Source organism: Nycticebus coucang, chromosome 17, assembly GCF_027406575.1.
Source record: "Nycticebus coucang isolate mNycCou1 chromosome 17, mNycCou1.pri, whole genome shotgun sequence".
Classification (NCBI taxonomy): domain Eukaryota; kingdom Metazoa; phylum Chordata; class Mammalia; order Primates; family Lorisidae; genus Nycticebus; species Nycticebus coucang.
In genome coordinates this window covers 12,427,524-12,452,218 of record NC_069796.1, presented here as the reverse complement: position 1 = coordinate 12,452,218, position 24,695 = coordinate 12,427,524, and the positions used below count along the sequence as shown (strand labels likewise).

Below are 24,695 nucleotides of genomic sequence, written 5' to 3'. Positions count from 1 at the left end.
TGAGCAGCTGTAAAGATTCTTTGAAGGGTAAGTATCTACCCAAACGTGAGCTTTTACTAAGGGAGGAATTCAAGAATGGGCAGGGGTTTTTTTTCTATGAGAGGATGATTAAATGTGACCCATGTAACTAAGGTAAGCCTGCCGTGAACGAATCTCGTAGCTATTCGGCTTATCTGTACAGAGTTTTCATTACACATGCAGGTGAGTACCTCTGGTATATTTTCTTAGATTGATTTTTAAGAGTTATAATTAATAAAAGCCCCTTACAGCTATGAACTAAAAAGTGGTACAAGATGGGAAGCCGCTAGAGCTGGTGCGTTTCACACTTTTTTTATTCCTTACTAGCTCATTACTTGTGATGTTCTTTTTCCATCTAAGAAAAAAAACCCTTTAGCCTGCAGAAAACACTGGAAATGCTTTTGGGGAAAAAACCAGAGGCATCATCCATCCCCAGAGTAGTGTGGGCAGTGTGTGTGCTTGGATGCCCACCCCTTTTACCGATGCTGGCTCTTCCTCTGCGCAGTGCGGCTTCCTGCTGTGGTGCATGGCCCCGAGCCCTTCCAACGGCGCAGAACTGCTGTATAAGCGTGTCATCCGTCCTTTCTTCCTGAAGCATGAGTCCCAGCTGGACAGTGTGGTTAAGGACCTGAAAGACAAAGCCAAAGAGACTGCAGACGCCATCACTAAAGAAGGTAAGACTCGGGACAACCTGGCTGCACGTCCGAGAAGAGAGGTGATACGCTGGGCTCAAGGAACAGGCTTCCGGCCATCTTGTCCTATCAGCTCCCCTCAGCCAGGTGCCAAAGCTACTCTGGAGCTTCTCTACAGCAACTCTGCCGACTGCCCCTGACTTTCCCCAGGAGTCTTCCTCCATGCTCTGTGGAATGTAGCAGTCAGCGTATTAGAAAAAAATGACTTCCCTTGATAGGCACAGATTTTGGAGAATTATCTGTGTGTCACAGTATGATCTTTTTCAGTTCATTTCTGGCTGATCTCTTTAGTATGCTGATCAAACTTTGTTATGGGTCTAAAAGAATTCTCCCTTTCTCAGCTCCTCTCATTCATCTCTTCAGCAGATACCTGCTGATTGAGGTGTTTAATATGTGCCGAGCGTCTGTAGCACTGGCAGTGAACCACAGAGGCCATACTCCCTATTGTCTGGTGCTCATGAAGCTTACAGTCCAGTTGAGGGATAGACGGTACAATATAAAAGTTACAAGGTACTAAATTTAGCAGATGATATGGGGGAAATGAAGGAAGGAGAAAGATAGAGCTAGGGACTGAAGGGATGGCTACAATTTTAAATAGAGAAATTTAGGAACCAAAAAGCTGGTAATGAATCAGTCTTAGGAGTGGAAAGGAAGGAACCATGGGGAAGAATGTTCTAGAAGGAGCTGCATACACAAAGTCCTGAGGTGGAACAACAGAGGACGGATCTCAAGGGGTAGGAGGAGACAGGCCAGAGAGGGGCTGGGGTGCGGCTGGAAGATGAGCCACATAATGCCCCGGCTTTGGCTTCACTCCGTGAGAGATGAGGTGCTGCGGGGGCTTGTGCAGAGGAGCAATGCCGTCTGTTCTGTCTTAGTAAGATGACTGTGGCTGCTATATTAAGGAGAGACTGAGGGGGATCAGGGGAGGAAGTTGGAGATAGGTAAAAGGTTACTGCAGTGCTCGGGCTGGAGATGACCACCCTGGCTTGGTTCACGTTGTAGTAGTAAGGGGTAAGAAGTATCGAGTTTTGATGTAGTATATTTCATGTATCACATGCAAATTTTTGAGGGTAAAATAAGGATGTGCTTTATATATGGGTAGTGTGGTCAGGAGCGAAGAGCAGACTAGCAGGCCTCCATGCCCTCCTGCCTGGGCCTGTTGGGGGAGGATCTAGGATTCAGTGGGAATGGGCTAGAGTGGCCTCTGCTGAGTGTGTTGATCAGGGCAGGGGTGGTGCAGGGATAGCAAGGCAGGCCACATGGAGACGACCAGGAGACCCATGGAGGCCCCAGGGACGAGCCAGGCAGCCTCAGAAGCTCCCTCCCCGCTGGCCACCTGTGTGGCCACCTCAGCTGCTACAGGCCCTCGATGGGGGCAGGGAGGGAAAAGCTTCTGGGAGAGGCAGGGGCAGCCTTCACAGGAGGCAGCTGCAGGAGGGTGGTGCTATCTCATGTTCCCCAGATGTTCCCTCCCAGCCGAGAGCCAGCCACTTTCTTAGGGGGCATTTTCCTGAAAGTTCGGGCCAAAACGTGGGTCTGCATCATTCATGCAAGTGCATTATACACAGCAAAGTAAGAGTATTTCAGAGGTAGAACCAATAGGATTTGCTTATGGACTGGGCACAGATTCTAAGAGAGAGGTCAAGTGTTTTAGTATGAACAAAGGGAAGGATAGAATTGCCACTGAGCTGGAAGACTAGATGGAACAAGTCTTTTTTTTTTAAACAGTCTCACTTTGCCACCCTTGGTAGAGTACCATGGTATCACAGCTCACAGCAACCTCAAACTCTTGGGCTCAAGCGATCCTCTTGCCTCAGCCTCCCAAGTAGCTGGGACCCCAGGTGCCTGCCGCATCGCCCGGCTATTTTAAGAGATGTGGGCTCCATCTGGCTTGGGCAGACCTGTGAGCTCAGGCAATCCACCCGCCTCAGCCTCCCAGAGTGCTAGGATTACAGGCACGAGCAACCATGGTTGGCCTGGTAGAACAAGTCTTGGAGGAGAAGATCAAGAATTTACTTCTAGATGTAAGTTTGAGGTGTAGAGACCTACAGGAGTATTCACACAGCCAGCTGGATACAGATGTCAAGAGCTCATGAGGTAGGGCTGGGCTGGCAATGCAGATTTAGGGGTCACCAGCTTGAGGCTGGGTGAGCTCGCTGATGGAGTGAGCGTGATGAGGAAAGAGGCCTGAAGACTGGGCCTGGGACTGTGACGTCCAGAGACCCAGGGAGAGGAGGAGCAGCCAGCAGAGCACACTATGTGGAAGGGGCATGAAAACCACCAGAGGGAGGTGTCCTGGGCCAAGTGAAGGAAGTGTTCTGCAGAGGAGGAAGGGACCCTCTGTGTCACGTGCTGCAGACAGGCCAGGCAAGCCGAGCACTGAGAACCCGCGGCGGAGGGAGCGATGGGGAAGGCACTTGTCATTCTGACGTCACAGATTATGTGGGGTGGTGGGAACTCTTGACTGGAATGGATTTGAGGGAACAGGTGAAAAGAAATGAGAGAATGTAAATAATTCTATTGAGAAATTTCAACAGGAGTGACGGGGGGACTGCTGGGGCTTTATCCTTGAGTGTGATAGAGGGAGGATCTAGTGTACAAATAGGTTTGTTCAGAGGAGTTGGAAGCGCATGATGAGTTGGAAGAAACTTAAGGCAGCTGCTGTAGAAACCATGTTGGTGGGATCTGGGTAGAGATGCTGCTCGTGGCTGGGTGTGACTGTGGGAGCTTAAAAGAAGTGGTTTTCTGATTGCTTCAAATTTCTCAGTAAAGTAGGAAGAAAGGCAGCCAACTGAGAGAGGATGGGGTAGGAGATGATGGAAAGAGAAGGGATGAAATAGTTGTGCAGGACAAGGACTGGCAAAGTTTTTCTGTAAAGGGCCAGATAACAGATATTTTATTTTTTTCTTTTTATTTATTAAATCATAGATTTTACTTATTTTATATATTTTGTGGGCCACTGTAGTGTGGAAGCAGCCGGACAGCACACAAATGAATGTGGTGTCGTTTGCTCTCCCCCACCCGGGGACGGTGGGAGAGTGAATGGCCTGAGACAGCGTCGCGGTTGCCAGGTCGTATTAAAGACTCACGTGAGATTAGTGTCCATGAATTTATACAGTGAGTGAGTGTGATTTTTGTGATTTTTTTTTCTCCAGCCACAATCACACAGCTGCAGAGTAGGTGGAGAGCTGCGTCAAGGTTGTGATTTTGTGCGTAGGTTATGATTTTCAGTAAGAACTGCGAAGGGAGGGTGGGACTGTGGAGTGGAGTGGTTAATGTTTGATAGTGGGATTTAATCTGAGTAAGGAGTGAGGGGTCGGGAAGGACTCTGATCAGGATAATACAGGGAGTGAACTACTAAGGTACAAGCCGAGGGTGGCTGAGTGGGATGCTTGATGCAGGATTGGGGAGGGGCTGCAGCTGTTGGTACTGACAAGCATCATGGGAGTGTGTGCCATGATGCTTGTCAGCAGGATGGAACATAAAGGCATTAGAAGGATCGTATGTGTGTGTGTGTGTGTGTGTGTGTGTACACATATATGCGGATATTAAGGATGACATTAAGTTAGGAGCTAACATCTTCAAGAAATGAGGCAGAGTAGCCATAGAGTCAGTGATGACTGGCAAAGGGAAGGCTAGTGAGTGGTGAAACACGACGGCATGAGGTTCTGAAAGTGGCAGTGAAGAACAAAGATGGCACCTCTCAGACCTCCAGACCCAGTGGTATTGGGGTCAGGGAGACGCAGTGTCCGCTGGGGACATCCGGATTTCTCCAAGAGCAAGAAGGTGAAGGACGCACTGGAGGGATGGATGAGGGTAGAGATTCTGCTCATCGATGGTATTTAGTTCCACAGTGTTTGGAACTAAACAAATTGGAGAAAGGGGAACACTGGACATAGAATAGGGACTTTTTTCTTTCTTTCTTGTTTTTAGGCAGAGTTTCACTATGTTGCCCTGGGTAGAGTGTCATAGCGTCACAGCAACCTCCAACTCTTGGGCTTAAGAATTCTCTTGCTTCAGCCTCCCAAGTAGCTGGGACTACAGGTGCCCACCACAACACCCAGTTATTTTTTTGTTGTTCCAGTTAGTTGTCTTGGTTTAGCAGGCCTGAGCCAGCTTCGAACCCACCAGCCTCGGTGCATCTGGCCAGTGGCCTACCCACTGAGCTACAGGTGCCACCCAGAACATTTTTCCTTTTTTAAAGAGCTCTGTGGTAATTAGAACATGGGGATAGAGGTGTCCTGACCCTTGGGGAAGTAATATCTCACCAACATCGTTTCTACAGCAGCTGTGACACTCCAGAGGTGATACAGTCCCTAGTCTCTCTCTCTCCTTGGGACTCCTATCTCTAGGCATACAAACCCAGTCTTCTTCACTTTGTTCTGCAATGTTCAGTGTTTTCTAACTCACAGCCTGCACATCCGCCCCCCCTTAGGATCAGCACTTTCCAGAGCTGCTCTGCTCCTCCCTGCCTTGCCCTAAGCAGCACCCTCTGGTGATATCATTTCTGTCCAGTTCACCCACATTTCTTTACTTCCTGGTTCTCTTAGATATCAATACTTGAACATCTAATTTTACTTTGAGATGTACATTCCTAAACAGGGGCATGAGACTTAAAATAAGGAGGAATTTACATGCTGGGACACATTTCAGAGGAATTTTTTTTTTTTTTTTTTTTTGAGACAGAGTTTATGTTGCCCTTGGTAGAATTCCATAGTGTCACAGCTCGCAGCAACCTTAAACTCTTGGGCTTAAGTGATTCTCTTGCCTCAGTCTCCCAAGTAGCTGGGACTATAGGCACCCACCACAATGCCCAGCTGTTTTTTTTGTTGTAGTTGTCATTGTTGTCTGGCAGGCCAGGGCTGGGCCTACTCACTGAGCTGCGGGTGCTGAGCCTCATAGGAATTTTTATAAAGGGTTAAGATACCACGATTTCTTCTTTGGTGTTAATTATCTCTGTTCAGCAATTTTTTTTTTTTTTTTTTGAGACAGAGTCTCACTATGTCGCCCTCAGTAGAGTATTGTGGCATCACAGCTCACAGCAACCTCAGACTCTTGGGTTTAAGTGATTCTCTTGCCTCAGCTTCCCAAGTAGCTGGGACTACAGGCGCCCGCCACAATGCCCGGCTATTTTTTTGTTGTAGTTGTCGTTGTTTGGCAGGCCGGGGCTGGGTTTGACCCGCCAGCTCCGGTGTATGTGGCTAGCACCCAAGAGGCTGAGCTACAGGGGCTGAGCCCTGTTCAGCAATTTCAATTGAGTGAAGGCAGAGTAGCTGTGAGGTGGATGAGGGACTCCTTGGCTCTTCATCGCTAAAACTCTTGAGTCACATCAAAAACCATTGCAGGGCAGGCGTGATGCTCATGCCTGCAATCCTAACACTCTGGGAGGCTGAGGTGGGAGGATTTCTTGAGGTCAGGAGTTCAAGATCAACTTGAGTTAGAGTGAGAGGCTGTCGCAACAAAAAAATAGGAAAGAAAAACATTAGCTGGGGGTGGTGGCTTGCCTCTGTAGTCCCAGCTACTCAGGAGGCTGAGGCAGGAGAATTGCTTGAGCCCAGAAGGATGCTATGACGACACCACTGAATTTCAGCCCAGGCAAAAGAGTGAGACTCTTGTTCCAAATAAAAACCATTGCAATTTGTAGAATTTCACAGGAGGCCCTGGAGGTGTCCACACAATCCCTCCACCTCCATTTCCCATACCACACTCATGCTTACAGCACACGTGCAGCCCACCTGGTAAGGGAATGCTTAGTCTCTCACAGATGTAAGAATGTTTTCTAATGAGTGTAGTTACCTTGCCACTAACTCAGAGACTTGCAGAAAACTCTTCCCATCATGGGAGGGAATGGTGCGTAGGGAGAATATACAAGTCAGCCTTCTATATTCTTGAGTTCTGCATCTGCAGATTCAACCAACCACATATTGAAAGTATTCGAAAGAAAATAAAGATTAAAAAAAAAAATTACAAGCCTCACACCTATAAGCCCAGCACTGTGCAAGGCTGAGGCAGGAGGATCACTTGCACCCAGGAGTTTGAGGTTAACAGTGAGCTGTGACTGCACCAAGTATTCTAGCCTGAGCAACAGAGCAAGACCGTCTCTAAAAATATATATATAGCATAACAACTGTTATACAGCATTCACATTGTAGTAGGTAGTATAAGTAATCTAAAGATGATTTAAAGTAGACGAGGAGATGTGCATAGGTTACATATACTACAAGTACTATGCCATTTTATATAAGGGACTTGAGTACTTGAGGGTTTTGGTATCAGTAGGGGTCCTGAAACCAGTTCCTCCGCCAAGCACAGATATGAAGGGATGAAATACATTTCTGTAATTCTTTGATTTTTGTCACCATGGGATAAATATGATGACCTAGCATCAGATTGATAACGTAGTGAAATCTTAACAGGCAAGCACTCAGATACAAACAAGAATTTGATATTCCTAGGGCGCTTTTGATGCTCAAGAGGAGGGCAGAGGGCAGGTAGTTTAGGTGACACTGTCACAATAAGGGGCTAGGCTAAATGACCTTGAAGAATTTTGCCCAAGTATTCAGGATTTGTGCTCTGAAAGAGGTATCGCGTCCATTTCCTAGGAACCCTCTTAGCCTGTGTGCCCTCTCACCTGAAACCGAATCCGAGTCATCCAGAGTTTGTTTTCTAGTAGCTACGTTAGGCACACAGCTTGCGCTGCTAAGAACTTTGATATATTTTTCTCTCTGTCCTACCAGCCAAGAAAGCTACGGTGAATCTACTGGGTGAAGAAAAGAAAAGTACCTAAGCACAGACTGGACGAATCCTTTCGGTATTTTCCCATTAGAGCTTGATGTTGTATTAGAGACTGTGGTATCATCATTCAAATAATGTTGCCTTGGAAACATTTTTGATGTTTTAAAAAATGGAATGTGTTAAGTTTGTTTGCTTACTTTTACTGCCTATATACATAAAAGCATTTTAGGCATTTAAGGCAGTGGACAGTGTCCAAATTTCTGGAAAATATATTTTGCCTCTGGGTAGGAAAAGATGTTACCATCCTGCAGGAAATATAAACTTAAAATTACATATCCCACAGGCTGTATACTTTATGGGGCTCACTCTGCATGCATTTTCTCTGTGCTTATAATATTTAGGATAATCTTTATGGTTCTACTTCATGTAATGTACAATTTTATATAATTCTTAAATGTTTTTAATGTATTTGTGCACTATATATAGGAAAATGTTACTGTCTTGACTGTAACGTGTAATGCTTATAAGGAAGGTTGTATATGCTATTCATAACTTCTATACAATAAGACCACCTGCCAAAAGCTGAAGTACCATTGTGTTGATGTGATCTGCTAAATAATAAGTTAAGAAAATTAATATAAATGATTAGTATTAAATTAGCCAGGCATGGTGGTACTTGCCTATATAGTCCCAGCTACTCAAGAGGCTAAGGCAGGAGGGTTGCTTGAACTCCAGAGCTGGAGGTTGCAGTGAGCTATAATGATGCCAGTGCACTCCAGCCAGGGTGACAAAGCAAGATACTGTCTTTAAGTGAATAAATATTAGCATTCAAATGAACAAAGTAAGAAATTATGCTGAATAGAGATTGGCCTGGTTGTTTTCTTAATATTGTAGCACCTGAATACCAGGACAGCTTTGTAACCACTTAGTGTATCACTCTAGTGATAAATGAGATTTACCCTCATATCAGTGATCTATAGCTACCTTCCCCATTCCCTCTAGGACCAGTAATACTGTCTCATCTGCTTAAAAGCTTTAGATTTGTCTTTAAGATGCAAAGTGGAAACCATTCCTGGTTTTAGCTTCAAAGCTGGTACCTGTTGTTTTAATCTTGTTTCTTTCCCACCTTCTTTTTAAGACCAGTTTAAGGAACCTCCAAAGACATGCCCACCTCTGATTACATATGTTCTTGTTAATATCATTAGGGACAGTATGCTAATGATGACACCTAGCTCTAAGAGCACTTCTGAGAGAATGACAAGTATGATATAACCTGTTTAAGTTGGTAGCAGCTAAGCCAAACTGCTTTCACCTTTTCCTCTGGCCTTTAAAGTCAAATACAAGCGGCCTCCCTTGCTTACAAACCAGAATCATTTGTAGTCCATCTAAATGCCTTCATCTTTATTTCGATAAACTGCGTATGACCGATAATTTAAGAACAGAACAATAAAAATTAAAATGACTGTCACCTTGATTGGTTAAATAGCTCATAAGGTCTTGACAACTTGTCTGGACCAGAAAATCTGGCTTTACACCATATGGCTAGAATGCTTCTGAGTTCAATTAAACTAGACTAAAACAAATATATAACAAAACTAGTAAGATTAAATATCAAGGCAGTAAAATATTTTTTAAGGTAAAGATGATTAGCTCACCTTTAGAAAACAATCAGGAAAGATCACAATGTCTCACTGATATTAAAAAAACTAAAGCTCAGTGCCAGTAGCTCAATGGTTAAGGTGCCAGCCACATACACTGGGGCTGGTGGGTTTGAACCTGGCTTGGGCCTGCTAAACAAAGACAACTACAACAGAAAAATAATCAGGTATTGTAGTGGGCGCCTGTAGTTCCAGCTACTTGGGAGGCTGAGTCAAAAGAATCACTTAAGCCCAACAGTTTCAGGTTACTGTGAGCTATAACGCCAGGGCCCTCTACTGAGGGCAACATAGTGAGACTCTGTCTCAAAAAAAAAAAAAAAAAAAAAAAGAAACAAAAAAACAAACAAACCTAAAGATATCAAAAATAAGGAACAGTATCACTAAAATAATATAGATAAATGCAATTTTTTTCTAGGAAAAATAGTGCTAATTATTGTGTATCTTATTAAAGAAAAAAAAGCCTTTTTAGAAAGCAAATAATTGTTGAGAGAAAAAACAAGCTTTAGATATTTTTAAAAAGTATCTCTAGGAGTTATTTCAGACCAGGCACAGTGGCTCGAGACTGTAATCCCAGCACTGTGGGAGGCCCAGGCTGGTGCATTGCCTGAGCTCAGGAGTTTGAGACTAGCCTGAGCAAGAGTGAGACCCATCTCTAAAAATAGCCAGGCACCTATAGTCCCAGCTATAGGTAGGCTGAGGCAAGAGTTAAAGGTTGCTGTGAGCTATGACGCCACGGCACTCTACCCAGGGCGACAGAATGAGATTCTGTCTCAAGAAAGAAAAAAAAGTATCTCTAGGAGTATTTCAATCCCTTTCCCATAAATAAAAGTACACTTTTCCTGTTGGCAGAAAAATGAGAATTAGCTACTTCTACCATACAAAATATATAGTCAGAATGCTAGTATACAGACTATATTATCAGATAAGACAGGAGGCATGAAAGTTACTATTGCTCATAATTACAGGCTAACACCCACTTAAAAACTGCAGTAAAATACGCAGTACATTCTGAATGCAATTTTTTTTAACATCTTGGTACCACAGCTTTCTCCTTTAATTCATTGCACAAGAAATTTAAGTTACTGTTTTTACAGTTGAGGTGTAAATGTTAATGGTAAGAGAAGTTGAACAATTCTGTCTCATTTTTTCCCCAAATAAAATACTGCCATGGCTGGAGTATTTGAAGAACTAATTGAGTCTGTTTGGCTAGAAGACAGACGTTTGTTTTTTCGTATATAAATCTCAAGGGTGTGTAAATTAGTTTCAGAATTTCTATCAAACAGTTTAAATTCTTCAAAACCAAGGAAAAATTTCCTATAGCAGTTACTCACTTACTTGAAGGCTTTAATCATTCAGATCAACAAATTCACTGCTACTCTGGGGAAGAGTCTTCTCCCCACAGCCTAAGGAATGCTCATAGCCTTTAAATAATCACTTATCCTGAGGATGTGATGTATTGAATGGAAATGGATGTAAATAAAATTCAGATCTCATCTGTTACATTTCATTGTATTGTGTGTGTGTGGGGGGGTGTCCCTAGCCCAGAATTATTTAAGTAAAATTTTAAGTAAATATGCATAAATGAGCCATAAACACTGTTGATTAACTCTATTCCTCCCACCACTTATAATTTTCTTCTGGTGGTTAGTGTCTACCAAGGAAAAGCCCTTCCCTAAAGAAAACCTATCAACCAAAAAGTTTCCAATTATCAGCACTAGATGGATATAAAGGAACCTAAACCACTGCTCTCTACCCGTATACTGCATTACAAAGAAGACTCAATACAGTATATTGCACTGATTTCAACAATACACTGTTAAAATAATAGTTCTAAAACATTATTTGTCTTAGTGTTTTATGTTGCTATAACAGAATACCAGAGACTGGGTAATTCATAATGAATGGAAATTTATTTGGGTCATGGTTGAAGACTGAGAAATCTAAGAGCATGGTGCCAAAATCTGGCAAAGGCCTTCAGGCTGCATCATCCCGTGGTGGAAAACGGAAGGCCAAGGGCTGTGCTGGAGATAGCAGAGGGTTGGCCAAATGCCATTTTGTAACAAACCCACTCCTGAGATGCTATAATCCACTTAAGGCAGAGTCTCCAAGGCCCAATCACCGTCCGCCTCTCAATACTGTCCCGATGGCAATTAAACTTCAATGTGAATTTTGAAGGGGACATTCAAACCACAACACTGACAATCCTTATTGCCCCATAACTAAAACACTTTTACATCCTAACCATCTTTTTGGGACAAATCTTTTAAGTTGGCTACCCCATTATGCGTTCCCAACTACTTCCCTCCTCAGCTTCTTTGACTGTCAGGACTGAAAAAGCTTTATACAGTAGTGGTGTCACTTCCTGTGGCTCCTATCACCCACAGTCGATACTTTGACTAACCACATTCACACAACTTTTATTACAGCATAATTATTCTATTTGTTATTGTTGCTAGTCCTTTATTCTGCTTAACTTATGAATTAAAACTTACAGGAAAAAACATCGCAAACACATAGGATGTGGCACTGTTCAGTTTCAGGAATCCATTGGGAGTCCTGAAAGTATCCTCTGGGGATAAGGGGACTACTGTGTTCATTTCCCCAGCTTCCTCTGCAGCTAGAGATGGATGTGGACTACAGTTCTCAACAACAAAACTTCCGTCAAAGTCTGCTGAGAGGAATTTTGAGAAATCTCTTGCTTTCTTTTTAGAGGACAAAAGTGGCTGGAACAGCTATTATTTCTTCCAGATTTGAACTCCTATGTAAATGTCAACCCTTTTGCAAGCTTAAGACATCATTCTTAAGGATGTCAGAAACAGGTCATAGAAAATGAAGTGGAAAAATACAAAAAAAGGCATCATTGAGAGCTGAGCCAGCACCTGCAACAACCTTCTTTAGATTTCAAGTCAAATGCACAAACTGCTATGCTATTATGTTCACTATAAAACAAAAAGGAAATTGTTAAGACTGAAAACAGTAAATTCTATCACTTTTGCATTATCAGTAGATCACCTTCAGATAGCCTGAATGTATATTCCCATGTAAAGCTCCTTAAGTCTGGATTTGCTTATTTTGGAATTGATTGGGATGGTTTGACCACAAGTAGGAAAAACTTAAAGAAAATGAGATTTATTAGCCGGGCGTTGTGGCGGGCGCCTGTAGTCCCAGCTACTCGGGAGGCTGAGGCAAGAGAATTGCTTAAGCCCAGGAATTGGAGGTTGCTGTGAGCTGTGTGAGGCAACAGCACTCTACCCAGGGCCATAAAGTGAGACTCTGTCTCTACAAAAAAAAAAAAAAAAAAAACAGAAAATGAGATTTACTATAAGTACACGGTGTCCCAAAAGTCACTCACAAAGTTGCCATACATATGGAAAATAGGAAATGGTAGCTAAACATACCCTATTTACAAGATATTCATTACAAAATTTAAAAATATTTATAGAATATTCTCAAAGTGATCACCTCTGTAAAATTTGGTAATGGATATTTTATAAATAAAGGTACACTTAGATATAATTTCCCATTTTCTTTATTCAGTTATAATAAAATTTAAAAAGTATCCACGGACTGACTGTTCATAGATTACCCCCACCCCACACCAGAGGACTTACCACTTTCTAGTTTTAGGTTCACTGCTGAAGCTCCCATTACCTATTCCCTTTAATTACCTCCTTTACTGGCATTTAGTTCATAAGCAAAAGCTGCAAAAGTCAGTTCCAAATTTTATTTCATTAGCTTAGAAGATGAACAAAATGTGTTTTGTTCTTATGTTTACATAGAAGAAAAACAGATACAGGATTTCAAGTAACTTATTATACAGTCCATTGTCCACTTAAAAATATTCTTCCTTCCACAAAAACTTACATTGAAAGAAAAAAAAAGTCTTTTTTACTGCACAAAAGCTAGATGCAAAGTTCTGATTTAAATTTATTTGTCGACTCTGGTGATGATGAGAGGCACAAATATGCATAGTTCAGTAAAATAATGCAAACAAAAAGCCTGTTCTCTCAGAGACCAATGAGAAGCCTCCATTCATGTCTCTTACAGTATCACACAAATGCCGCTCATGCTAGGTCACTTCTTCTTCTTTCCTTTCCCTTTTTTACTTCCCTCTCCTTGCTGAAGACTTTGGTCACCACCTCCTGTTTTTTGTGTCCTTGTTTTTAGTTTAGGTATCATTTCCGCTGCATACAACATTACTGACTTACCTAGGAACCAGAAGTGAGGCTTAGTTTATAACCTGAGAAGACATTAAAGGTCATTACCTTGAATATCATTAAAGTCAGAGAAACTATCACATCAAGAAAATGGGAATTAAACAAAAAAATCAAATGACTGTGAAGATAGTGACTTGCTCAAAGTAGAGGCCTCTACTAGAGAAAATTTACTGAGACAGAACAAGGCTGAAAATATTTAAGTGGATAAAACCAAAATGTAGAACAGTAAGTTTGAGGCAAAAATTTTGGTCTTGGTCCTAGTAATTGGTTTGAAGATCAAAATAAATCTAAATGTAACAAGTCAGAAACAGAGTCAGAATATCACATCTTAAGCTACAGAAACATAGGGTCTGTGAGTTTTATGATCGTCAATGTCAAAATCAATATTTTACCTACTTCCCCCAACATACCAAGGTCTCAGCTTTCTTCTCTTTTAGTTATCTTACTAGTTTCTCATTACAAACACAAGTGACATCTTTTCAACCATCACTTTTACCATTAAAGATTTTTCTTGTTTTTAGTCTTTTGAGATATAGTATAGGAAAATGTCAAAGAGGAAAAAAAAAAAAAAGACATCAGAGGATACTATCCATCACTCCTGAATGAGAATCTTAAATTTCTAGCAACACCAGCCAATCCTCACAGGTTTTAATATATAAAAACCAACCTATTTTAATTCAAGTAAAAAGGTGTCAGTTTGTCCAACATTTTTAGTTGAATTAAATGGAACAGTTTAATTAAAAATGGAGTTACTAAACTGAAGAAAACAATTCTTAAAAATTAAGTGAATAGCACCATTTATAAAAATTAAAATAAGACTTTTTAGAAATAAAAATTCAGAAAAATAAAGAACTCATAACACTTAATGTTCCCTGTACCCAGAACATTTTGTTAGACTGATGTCCAGTTTTGCTATGTTGTTGTGTTTCATGAAATAAAACGTGAGATGACACCACTGGTCTTCTCTGGCCATCACCTTTCTTTCTTTTTTTTTTTTTTTAAGAGACAGAGTCTCACTTTATTGCCCTCAGTAGAGTGCCGTGGCATCACAGCGCACAGCAACCTCCAACTCCTGGGCTTAGGTGATTCTCCTGCCTCAGCCTCCCGAGTAGCTGGGAATGTAGGCACCCGCCACAACATCCAGCTCTTTTTTTGTTACGGTTTGGCTGGGGCCGGGTTCGAACCTGCCACCCTCGGTATATGGAGCCGGCACCCTACCCAGTGAGCCACAGGTGCTGCCCTGGCCATCACCCTTATCTCCATTCTACCCTGTACTCATGATTAGGTAACTACTGTCTTACATAGAAGACAGATACAGCATACAGAGAGGGTATTTCCTTCCAGCCCATTTCCAAAACATTTATAATTTTTTTTATTCAAAAACATTTATATTAATCAATAATATTACACATGAATCCTTCAATAAATTTGACAAATTTTATATTTAAACTTACCTGAGTCATCCACACTATGTATATCTCTTGCTTTTTAGATGTATTAAGGATAGAAAGTATAATTAACAGACCTGAAAGGTCTCCATGATCTGAAATGGCAAGCAACATCCAATCGCTTAATAATCTTATACTCTCTCTTTTTTTTTTGGAGACAGAATCTCACTGTGTCACCCTTGGTAGAGTGCTATGGCATCACAGCTCACAGCAACCTCAAACTCCTGGGCGTAAGCGATTCTCTTGCCTCAGCCTCGCAAGTAGCTGGGACTACAGGCACCTGCCACAACACCCAGCTATTCTTTTGTTGTAGTTGTCACTGCTGTTTAGCAGGCCTGGGCCGGGTTTGAACCCACCAGCCCTGGTGTATGTGGCCAGCACCCTAACCACTGAGCTACGGGCACCAAGCCAAATTTTATACTCTTAACTTGGCAACAATGATTAATTTCTAGAGGTTAATAAAATGTTTACAAAAGCAATCCTTTTTAGAAAAACAATGAGTAGGTTTCACCACATTCTTCTAGGTTTCTTAACCGAAAAGAAATTAGAATCCTCTCACTGTTTCCCTCTCTCTACTGGCAGTTCTTTTCCTGTATTACTGTTGAATGCAAATTCTGGTTTTTTTACCTTTCAGTTTTAGAACTTTTTTTGTATTGTAGAGGAATAACCTATCCCCAAACCCTATTCATTCATTTTAAAAAAGCTTACGTGATGGGAACTGTACAAGACAGAGGCTGCCATCTTCCTGTTTGAGCTGAACCCGGACTCTGCCTCTGTATTGCACATCACGATTCCATTCTCGGGAGTACATTTTATTTTTCTTATTAAAAAAAAGAAAGAAAGAAACAGCTTTTAAAAAGCTTATTACATCAATGTGATGAGTATGGAAAATAATGAAAAAAGAACATCATACCTCAAGAAATGCATTCAGTCCAACTGCTAAACATACATCTTGAATCTCTGTAGCTGTAGGGTTTTCAACAGCCTGAAGTTAGAAACAAAAACATAACTAAGCTTTAAGTGGATTATCAGTATATTGTTGTGTAAATCATTTCAAATACTAAGACCAAACAGATCTCAAAACCTTACATTTTCTCTTTTACTTGGTATAGTTTTTTCAACTGCAATTTTAAAAATTCATGGGAGTAACACTGATGCATACCTGTGTGTCTTTCTCTTCCAAAAGAACACAAACTTCTGAGGCCAGGTATTTTACTCACCAGTATATTCTCCAGCACCTACCTAGCATGGCACTTTAAACACAGGAGGTGCTCAGTGAATCCTGACTATTGAAACAATTACACATACAACTACTCCTGAATGAGAAAACCGGCAGCTTCTACTAAAGCAGTGGAGCTTAGTTTCCTTGCTTCATGAAGTAGCAACAAAAATAATTTTATGGGGCGGTGCCTGTGGCTCAAAGGAGTATGCTGGAGGTGGCGGGCTCAAACCAAGCCCCAGCCAAAAACTAAAAAAAAAAAAAAATTATAACAATTTTATGGTTGGGGGTCACCACAACATGAGGAACTGTATTAAAGGGTCACGGCATTATAAAGGTTGAGAACCACTGTACTAAAGCTAAACATATGCATCCCCTATAGCCATGTAATTCTATCCCTAGGTATATTCAACAGAAATGCAAAAATATGTTCACTAAAAGACAAGCTCAAGAATGTTCACAGCAGTACCATTTATAACAGCCTCAAACTAGAACAACCCCACTATCCATCAACAGTAAAGACTGTTGGGCAGCACCCATAGCACAGTGGTTACCGCGCCGACCATGTGCACTAAGGGTGGTGGGTTCGAACCTGGCCCAGGCCAGCTAAATATCAATGACAACTGCAGCAGAAAAATAGCCGGGCATTGTGGCAGGCGCCTATGATCCCCATGCTTGGAAGGCTGGGGAAAAAAAAAAAAAAGAGTAAACATTGTTGTACAGTCACACAATGCCATACTATAGAGGGGCAGTTTTCAGCAGGGGAATTCCATCTCCTCCCCCACCAAAAGGACATCTGGTGATGCTCCCAGACATTTTTAATTGCCCAAAGTAGGTATGCCAAGGTGGACAACTTGTCATCTAGTGCTGTGGTCCCCAACCACCAGGCCATGGACCAGTACTCATGGACTGTTAGGAAAGGGCCACACAGCATTACTGCTTGAGCTCCACATCCCCCCAGCTCCGGTCTGTGGAAAAACTGTCTTCCATGAAATGGGTTGGTCCCTGATGACAAAAAGATTGGGGACCGCGGATCTAGTGAGTACAGGTCAGGGATACTGCTGAACATCTTTAAATGCACAGCTCCCCAAAACAAAGAATTATCTGTCTCAAAACGTTAATGGTGTTGCTGTTGACAAACATGGTTACAGAGCAATATAAACTTAACTACACTAGCAATGTGGGTATCAGCTAGGGGCAGTAGTTATGACTGTAATCCTAGCACTCTGGGGGGCCAAGGCAGATGGACTGCTTGAGCTCACCAGTTCAAGACCAGCCTCAGGAAAAGAGATCTCATCTCTACAAAAAATAGAAAAATTAGCTGGGCATAGTGGTGGGCACCTATAGTTCCAGCTATTTGAAAGCCTGAGGCAAGAGGATCTCTTGAGCCCAAGAGTTTGAGGTTGCTATGTGTTATGACACCACAGCACTCTACCAAAGGGACAGAGTCAGATTCTGTCTCAAGAAAAAAAAAAGTGGGTAAATCTCAAAAGCTTTTTTTTTAGAGACAGAGTTTCACTTTATCCCCCTCAGTAGAGTGCCATGGCATCACAGCTCACAGCAACCTCCAACTCCTGAGTTTAGGCAATTCTCTTGCCTCAGCCTCCTGAGTAGCTGAGACTACAGGTGCCTGACACAACGCCCGGCTATTTTTTTGTTGCAGTTTGGCCAGGGCTGAGTTGGAACCCACCACCCTCGGTATATGGGGCTGGCGCCCTACTCACTGAGCCACAGGCACTGCCCAAATCTCAAAAGTTTTTAAGTGAAAGGTGAATAAAGACACAAAAGTACATTAGTGCATAATACCATGTATATGAAATTCTAAAACATGCCCAAGTAATCACTGATGTCAGAAGTCAGGACAATGGTTATCCTTACATGTGTGAGCACACTGGAGGGGACAGTGACCAGGATGGGACATAAGAGAATCTTCTTGGATACAGATGTTTTCTAATTAGGATGCTGGTTAGTCAAATAAAGCATTTTGTGAAAATACATCATTTCAAACAAGTTGCCTTTATTCTGTCATTATATTACAAAATATAAATGACTCGTTAAAAACACAATATGACATCGATTATAAAAGTAAAAAGCTTCTACAAATGCCACCAGTTGGCATTAGACACTAGGCTACTGAGCCAACTAAAAACTTGAGATTTTCTTTTTTTTTTTTTTTTTGTAGAGACAGAGTCTCACTTTATGGCCCTAGGTAGAGTGCCATGGCATCACACAGCTCACAGCAACCTCCAACTCCTGGACTTAAGCGATTCTCTTGCCTCAGCCTCCCGAGTAGCTGGGACTACAGGCGCCCGCCACAACACCCGGCTATTTTTTTGTTGCAGTTCGGCCGGGGCTGGGTTTGAACCCGCCACCCTTGGTATATGGGGCCGGCGCCCTACTCACTGAGCCACAGGTGCCGCCCAAAACTTGAGATTTTCTATCCAAAGTATACAAGAAAGAAATTGTACCTTTAAAAACTTTAACATTCTACTTTTAAAGTATTAATTTTAAACAACTTTACCCCTCTCAGAAAAAAAATAATTTACAAAGGGTAATTAAAATACTACTTCCAAGGCTGAACTTTCTGCAAGTCTTTTTCACATACTTTTAAACTTTTTTTCTTTTTTTTTTAGAGAGAGTCTCACTTTATCACACTTGGTAGAGTGCCATGACATCACAGCTCACAGCAACCTCCAACTCCTGGGTTTAAGCAATTCTCTTGCCTCAGCCTCCCCAGTAGCTGGGACTATGGGCGCCTGCCACAACACCCAGCTATTTATTTTGTTGCAGTTTGACCAGGGCTGGGTTTGAACCCACCACCATCCGTGTATGGGGCCAGCGCCCTGCACACTGAGCCACAGGCGCCGCCCTTTTCACATACTTTTAAAAAACTCACCTGCATTATACGCATTATACTATACAATGCTATTAATTTTAATTTCCTTAAATGGGAAACTGTCATGATTGGTTTAGAAAAAAAGTATAAACTACAGAACACCCCCCACTCCAACACACACATCCTTCTCTGCAGATACTCACAATGAATAATTTTTTAAATCTCTTCAGCTATAAATTAATGCCTTTCTGGGTTCACCAGTACCAAGGAAAGCCCCAGTTTGGGGCTGCTATTCTCAAGCCCTAAGGAAATGCAGTGAGGTGTAAGAAGCTCTCTAGACCCTAAAAAGGCCAATCTCGCCCAATCCCTCAAGGACTGAAGCATCCTTACCTTACTTATGGGTATCCGCCTTCCTTCTGCGATGGTCTTCTTATTATTTAAATAAGCAGGATAAATACAAATGAACCTGCCACAGAAAAAGCACATCCAATGTCACTAGAGCAGGATTTCCAAAAATTCCATCATTCAGTCCGTCGTCATCATCACCGGTACCCTCAAACTATTACTTGCTCAAGTTTTTCTCTAATTACAGCCCTTAACTTACTAAAAAGGAGACTTTATTCACTACCTTGAACGGAAAAAAAGTAACTTTATGAATTTAAACGTTAGAGAAGACGAAAAAAAAAAAGCAAGACAAACTGTCGCAGACCCAGCCGACCGTCACGAGTTACTGAGAATGGGTCGCGTTCAGCACGGTGTCTGAGTTATTACAAACTCCAAAGACCCCCGGTGAATCCTTCTGAACCCTTCTACAAGGACACATTTCTCACTCGGATTCTGTTACTTAGCATCACGTCCACGTAGCACCGAAGGTCGGAATTTCGGGAACCCAGCCAAGAGCCCACCGGGAGCTGCAGACCCCCGAGGAACGGGCCGCCCGGGAGGGGCGGACGGAGGGCAGCGCTCCGCCCGCGGCATCGCGGCAAGCCCCCGCCTCCCTCACGACCCACCTGTCCTGGTCGGCCGGGGACCGAACGGCGGCGCAAGCCATCCTCACGAGGGTCCACCCTACGCCAGCGCAAAACCTCCAAGATAGGAAACCGACCGGAACTTGGCTCGCTAGAAGTTTCCGAGACAGCTGGGTCTTCCGGCGGAAGTCCTGCCCCACCAAAACGGCCCTGCGCGGTTTCCACGGCCTGTTTGTTCCAGCACCTGTCGCTCGGCGTCAGACCGCTACTCCCTGACGTGGCGTGAAGAACTCTCCTCTCGCGAGATGATCCTGAAAGGTGTTATGCCTTCCTTTCCCAAATCTCGCGAGCAAGAACGTTCATAAGCGCATGCGCTGTAGTTAAAAACCGTTTATTACTGTTAGGCGCTGTCACTTCCCCTTTGTCCCCGCTTTTTTTGGTGGCGTGAGCTGCAGTGTTTTGCGGGGCAGGGCTCTACTGAGGGAAGCCTGTATAGTTCGGAGCTCACCGACATGCTAGAGCAGGCAAGGAAATGCTGTTTATGTGTAATTTTATGTGCTCCCGGGCCATATAGCTTGCCTTCAACTTGGCAAAAGTGAATTATTAATAGTGTAAAAAATTATTGGCATTGTTTCAGTGTACTGTACACATCTTAGAAACTTGACTTTTTCTTTTTTTTGTGGTTTTTGGCCGGGGCTGGGTTTGAACCCGCCACCTCCAGCATATGGGACTAGCGCCCTACTCCTTGAGCCACAGGCGCTGCCCTAGAAACTTGACTTTTAAAATGTAAGAGGGGGCTGAGCCCTCTGGGAAGCCAAGGAAGGTGGATTGACTGAGCTCAGAAGTTCGGGACCAGCTTGAGCAAAAGCGAGACCCGGTCTCTACTAAAAATAGAAAAACTAGCTGGGGGCGGCGCCTGTGGCTCAGTCAGTAAGGCGCTGGCCCCATATGCCGAGGGTGGCGGGTTCAAACCCAGCCCCGGCCAAACTGCAACCAAAAAATAGCCGGGCGTTGTGGCCGGCGCCTGTAGTCCCAGCTACTCGGGAGGCTGAGGCAAGAGAATCGCTTAAGCCCAGGAGTTGGAGATTGCTGTGAGCTGTGTGAGGCCACGGCACTCTACCGAGGGCCATAAAGTGAGACTCTGTCTCTACAAAAAAAAAAAAAAAGAAAAACTAGCTGGGCGTTGTGGCTGGGCCCGCAGTCCCAGCTACTCGGCAGGCCAAGGCAGGAGGATCGCTTGAGCCCAGGAGTTTGAGGTTGCTGTGAGCTGTGGCACCGGGGCACAGAGGGACTCTTTCTCTAACAATCAATCAATAAACAAATGTTCAGAGGAACACCTACCCTCAGATTCATTACAGGCCTACTTTGCGTTATTGCACTGCGCAGGTAACTGCCTTTTAACAAATTCAAAGTTATTGGCAACCGTGGGGTCAAGCAATATATCATATTTCAACAAGGTGTGCTAACCTTGTCTTTTTGATACATTTTGGTAATTCTTGAAATATTTCTAACTTTTTCATTTTTTATCTTATGGTGATCTGTGATGAGTGATCTTTGTTGTTACTATCCGTAATTGTTTTGGGGTACCATAAACCATATCCAGGTAAAACAGCAAACTTACTGGTGACTGCACTCCCCCCCCCCAAGCCTCCATTGTCCTTGAGACAATATTGAAATTAGGTCAATTAAAACCCTAGTAGCCTCTTAAGTGTTCCAGTAAAAAGTCACATGCCTTTCACTTTAAATGAAAAGCTAGAAATTATTAAGTTTAGGAAGGAAGGCATGTGTAAGCTGAGACAGGCTGAAAACTAGGTCTCATGCACCAAACAGCCAAGTTGTGAATGTGAAGGAAAACTTCTTTTCTTTTTTTTTTGAGACAGAGTCTCACTATGTTGCCCTCAGTAGAGTGCTGTAATGTCACAGCTCACAGCAACCTCAAACTCTTGGGCTTAAGCCATTCTCTTGCCTCAGTCTCCCAAGTAGTTGGGACTCCAGGCGCCCACCACAATGCCCATCTATTTTTTTTTTTGTTGCAGTTGTTTAGCTGGCCCAGGCTGGGTTTGAATCCGCCACCTTGGATGTATATGGCTGGCGCCGAAACTACTGTGCTATGGGCGCTGAGCCAGAAAGTGGTTTCTTGAGATAGAATCTACTCTTGGTAAAGATGCTGTGAACTTCTTGAAATAACAAAAAATACTATCTGTTACATAAACTTAGTTGATAAAACAGTGGCAGAGTTTAAGAGGATTTTGAATTAAGTTCTGCTGTGGGTAAAATACTGCCAAACAGCATCACATGCTGCCAAGAAATTGGCAAACTCCATTGCTGTGTCACTTGAAGAAATTGCCACAGTCACCCCAACCTTCAGTGACTACCACCCTGATCAGTCAGTAGCCATCAATGTTGAGGCAAGACCCTCCCACCAGCATAAAGATTACAACTTGCTGAGAGTTCAGAGGGTCATTAGCATTTTTTGGCAATAAAATATTTTAAATTTAGGTATGTATATTATTTAGGGGGACATAATGCTATTGCACACTTAATGGACTACAAGAAAATGTAAACATAACTTTTATACGCACTGGAAACTAAAAAGTTGTGTGATTCACTTTATTGTGGTGTTCTGGAACCAAACCCACAATATGCCTGTGTTTTTATATGCTTTAGATTGATGGTAAAGCACTATTTCAGCGTCTCTGCTGAACTAAACACACTTTCATTCTTATTTTAATAACCACCTGTTTATTCCACACCTACAAAGGCATTTTTTTCCAGAAAACCATACAAGGTGAGATAGGTTTTTCTCTTTATAGATGAAAAAAAAAACTAAACTAAAAATTAAGAAAACAAACCAAACAAAAATTTCCCCCAAAGGCTTGTGTCCCAGTGAGGTTAGGTAATTTACTCGTTCATGCTAATGATGGCTGAACTTCTTTTCTCTTAATCTTTCTTGTAGTTCCTTACGTTACCAGATTAAGTTTGGTCCTCATGTAAATAAATGACTCTTATTTCTTTCCAAAATGTGCATGATTCCTGTAAAAAGAGTTTCTTGTGGGTGGCGCTTGTGGTTCAGTGGGTAGGGCGCTGGCCCCATATACTGAGGGTGGCGGGTTTGAACGTGGCCCCGGACAAACTGCAAAAAAAAAAAAAATAGCTGGGCGTTCTGGCGGGCACCTGTAGTCCCAGCTACTCAGGAGGCTGAGGCAAGAGAATTGCCTAAGCCCAGGAATTGGAGGTTGCTGTGAGCTGTGATGCCACAGCACTCTACCGAGGGCGATAAAGTGAGATCTGCCTCTAAAAAAAAAAGTTTCTTGTAATACCTGAAAATAGAGTCATTTAGAGAGGAAATGAATCTAAACTCTAAAATACATAGTTTACCTGGTTTAGGATATACATACATATATTAAAATGTAGAAAATGAACAAGGTAATTTTGGGCTTAATACATGCAGTAGACAACTTACCATAGAATTGTTTTCACAGAGCCATATAAATAAGTGGAGTGGAAAACGCCGATATTAAAATGGATAGTTACATTTCCTGGTTTATATACACTGAGAAAATTGATGGTGGAGCTAATATCATTGAGTGTCATTCAATGCCAGACCCACATTCCTATTAAACTCTCTAGCTGAAATATTGTACAGGTACCGAGAGGGAAAGAGAGAATGAATTCACAGTATTGTTACCACACTGATGATGAAAGAATAACAAATACAAAGTTTTCAAATGCTTATGCTTGTGGAAAGGAAGATTGAATTAAAGGAGGATGAAGATGGATAGGGAAAATTATGGAGAAGATGATGGGCTTTAGAGAATGATGGCACTTGTTTTCAAATTTTATTTTACCAAACTGTCCTCCTCTTCTTAAGACAGTTATGCCTCCAAATTCAACGTATCAGACTTGGTTGAGCTACTCGGTAGAGATGGGGTTCACAATGGTAGAAAGAGAAGATGAAGATGAAAAGAACGATTTTCATAAGATTATGGAATAGCAATTGAGAGAAAATTCTGGAAAGAGGAGGAGTAGAAAACCATGAGGAATCTGTCTCCCGACCAGATAATGCTTGAACTAGTAGATTCTGTCTGTTGTAACTACTTTGAAATTCTGAAGCCTCTTACATAGTAAACTGCAGTGATTTTTGGTCAGTTCCATCTCTCACTACAGTAGCAGTTACCTATTCGTGCCCCGGGTCCTGTGGCAGATATCTGTGCAAGCGTTTTAGGAGCAGCTTGCATGCAGCTATGGGACCCAGTGCATGGGCAAAAATGCATCTTGTATTCCAGTTGTGGGCGTCTGTATTCCGGTCACTGACTGCTGCTTCTTACTACAGAGATATCGACAAGCAGAGGCGGCTGTTGTTGCACATCCTCTCACTGTTTCAGTCCTTCTTGGCTCCAGCTGAAGTGACTTCTCGGGGATTTTTTTCCTGTTTTTTTGAGACAGTTTTACTCTGTTGCCTTGGGACAGTACTGTGGTGTTAAAGCCCACAGTAACCTCGAACTCTTGGGCTCAAGAGATCTTCTTGCCTCAGCCTCTGAAGTAGCTAGGACTACAGGTGCCCACCACAATGTTTGGCTATTTTTGGAGACGGGGTCTTGCTATGGCTCAAGCTGGTCTCAAACTCCTGAGCCCAGGTAATCCAGTGCTAGGATTACAGGTGTGAGCCACCTGCCCAGCCTATTCCATCCTTTTATGGTTCATGGTAGCTAATTCTCCCTCTCCTATTTCCTCTTGTTCTTTGATATCTTTTCACATATTCACAATTGGCATTGCTAATAATTTGGATGGAAAATTTTATTTGTTTTAAACATTGGGGTTATCACTAACAAAAACATTGAATTTGTATTTTTCATAATTAAAAGTCAAATAAGTGTCTGTTGATTCTTGCCTACTTAAGATTC

General features: G+C 42.5%; 2 protein-coding genes across 3 annotated transcripts in view; one reads left to right on the top strand and one right to left on the bottom strand.

The window, feature by feature from the left end:
• Nucleotides 1–10,603, top strand: part of REEP5 (receptor accessory protein 5) — a 47,135-nt gene extending 36,532 nt beyond the window's left edge. Inside the window, exons 4-5 of the mRNA XM_053567038.1 lie at nt 524–692; nt 7,448–10,603. Of these exons, the coding sequence (XP_053423013.1) occupies nt 524–692; nt 7,448–7,497 (219 nt within the window). The 3' untranslated portion in view covers nt 7,498–10,603. The remainder of the gene's footprint in view (nt 1–523; nt 693–7,447) is intronic.
• On the bottom strand, nt 509–20,047 carry SRP19 (signal recognition particle 19). 2 transcript variants are annotated; one of them, XM_053567037.1, is made up of 5 exons: nt 19,834–20,047; nt 19,214–19,289; nt 15,682–15,753; nt 15,477–15,588; nt 509–646 (listed from the first exon to the last, which is right to left on the bottom strand). In XM_053567037.1, exons 1-5 carry the CDS (start codon nt 19,872–19,874, stop codon nt 639–641), a joined length of 309 nt encoding a protein of 102 aa, XP_053423012.1. In that variant the 5' UTR covers nt 19,875–20,047; the 3' UTR covers nt 509–638. The 2 variants fall into 2 exon arrangements, with proteins under 2 accessions (XP_053423012.1, XP_053423011.1); XM_053567036.1 differs by lacking the exon at nt 509–646 and adding an exon at nt 12,814–13,311 and having other exon boundaries at nt 19,834–20,030.
• Nucleotides 20,048–24,695: the final 4,648 nt, after the last annotated feature.

Coding starts and splice junctions, on each gene's coding strand:
- SRP19 (XM_053567036.1), bottom strand. CDS start 19,874: ATGGCTTGCGCCGCCGTTCGGTCCCCGGCCGACCAGGACAG. Junction 19,290..19,833: donor TCCCCGGCCGACCAGGACAG/GTGGGTCGTGAG, acceptor TTTCTGTGGCAG/GTTCATTTGTATTTATCCTG. Junction 13,312..15,476: donor TCTTGTACAGTTCCCATCAC/GTAAGCTTTTTT, acceptor TCTGGTTCCTAG/GTAAGTCAGTAATGTTGTAT.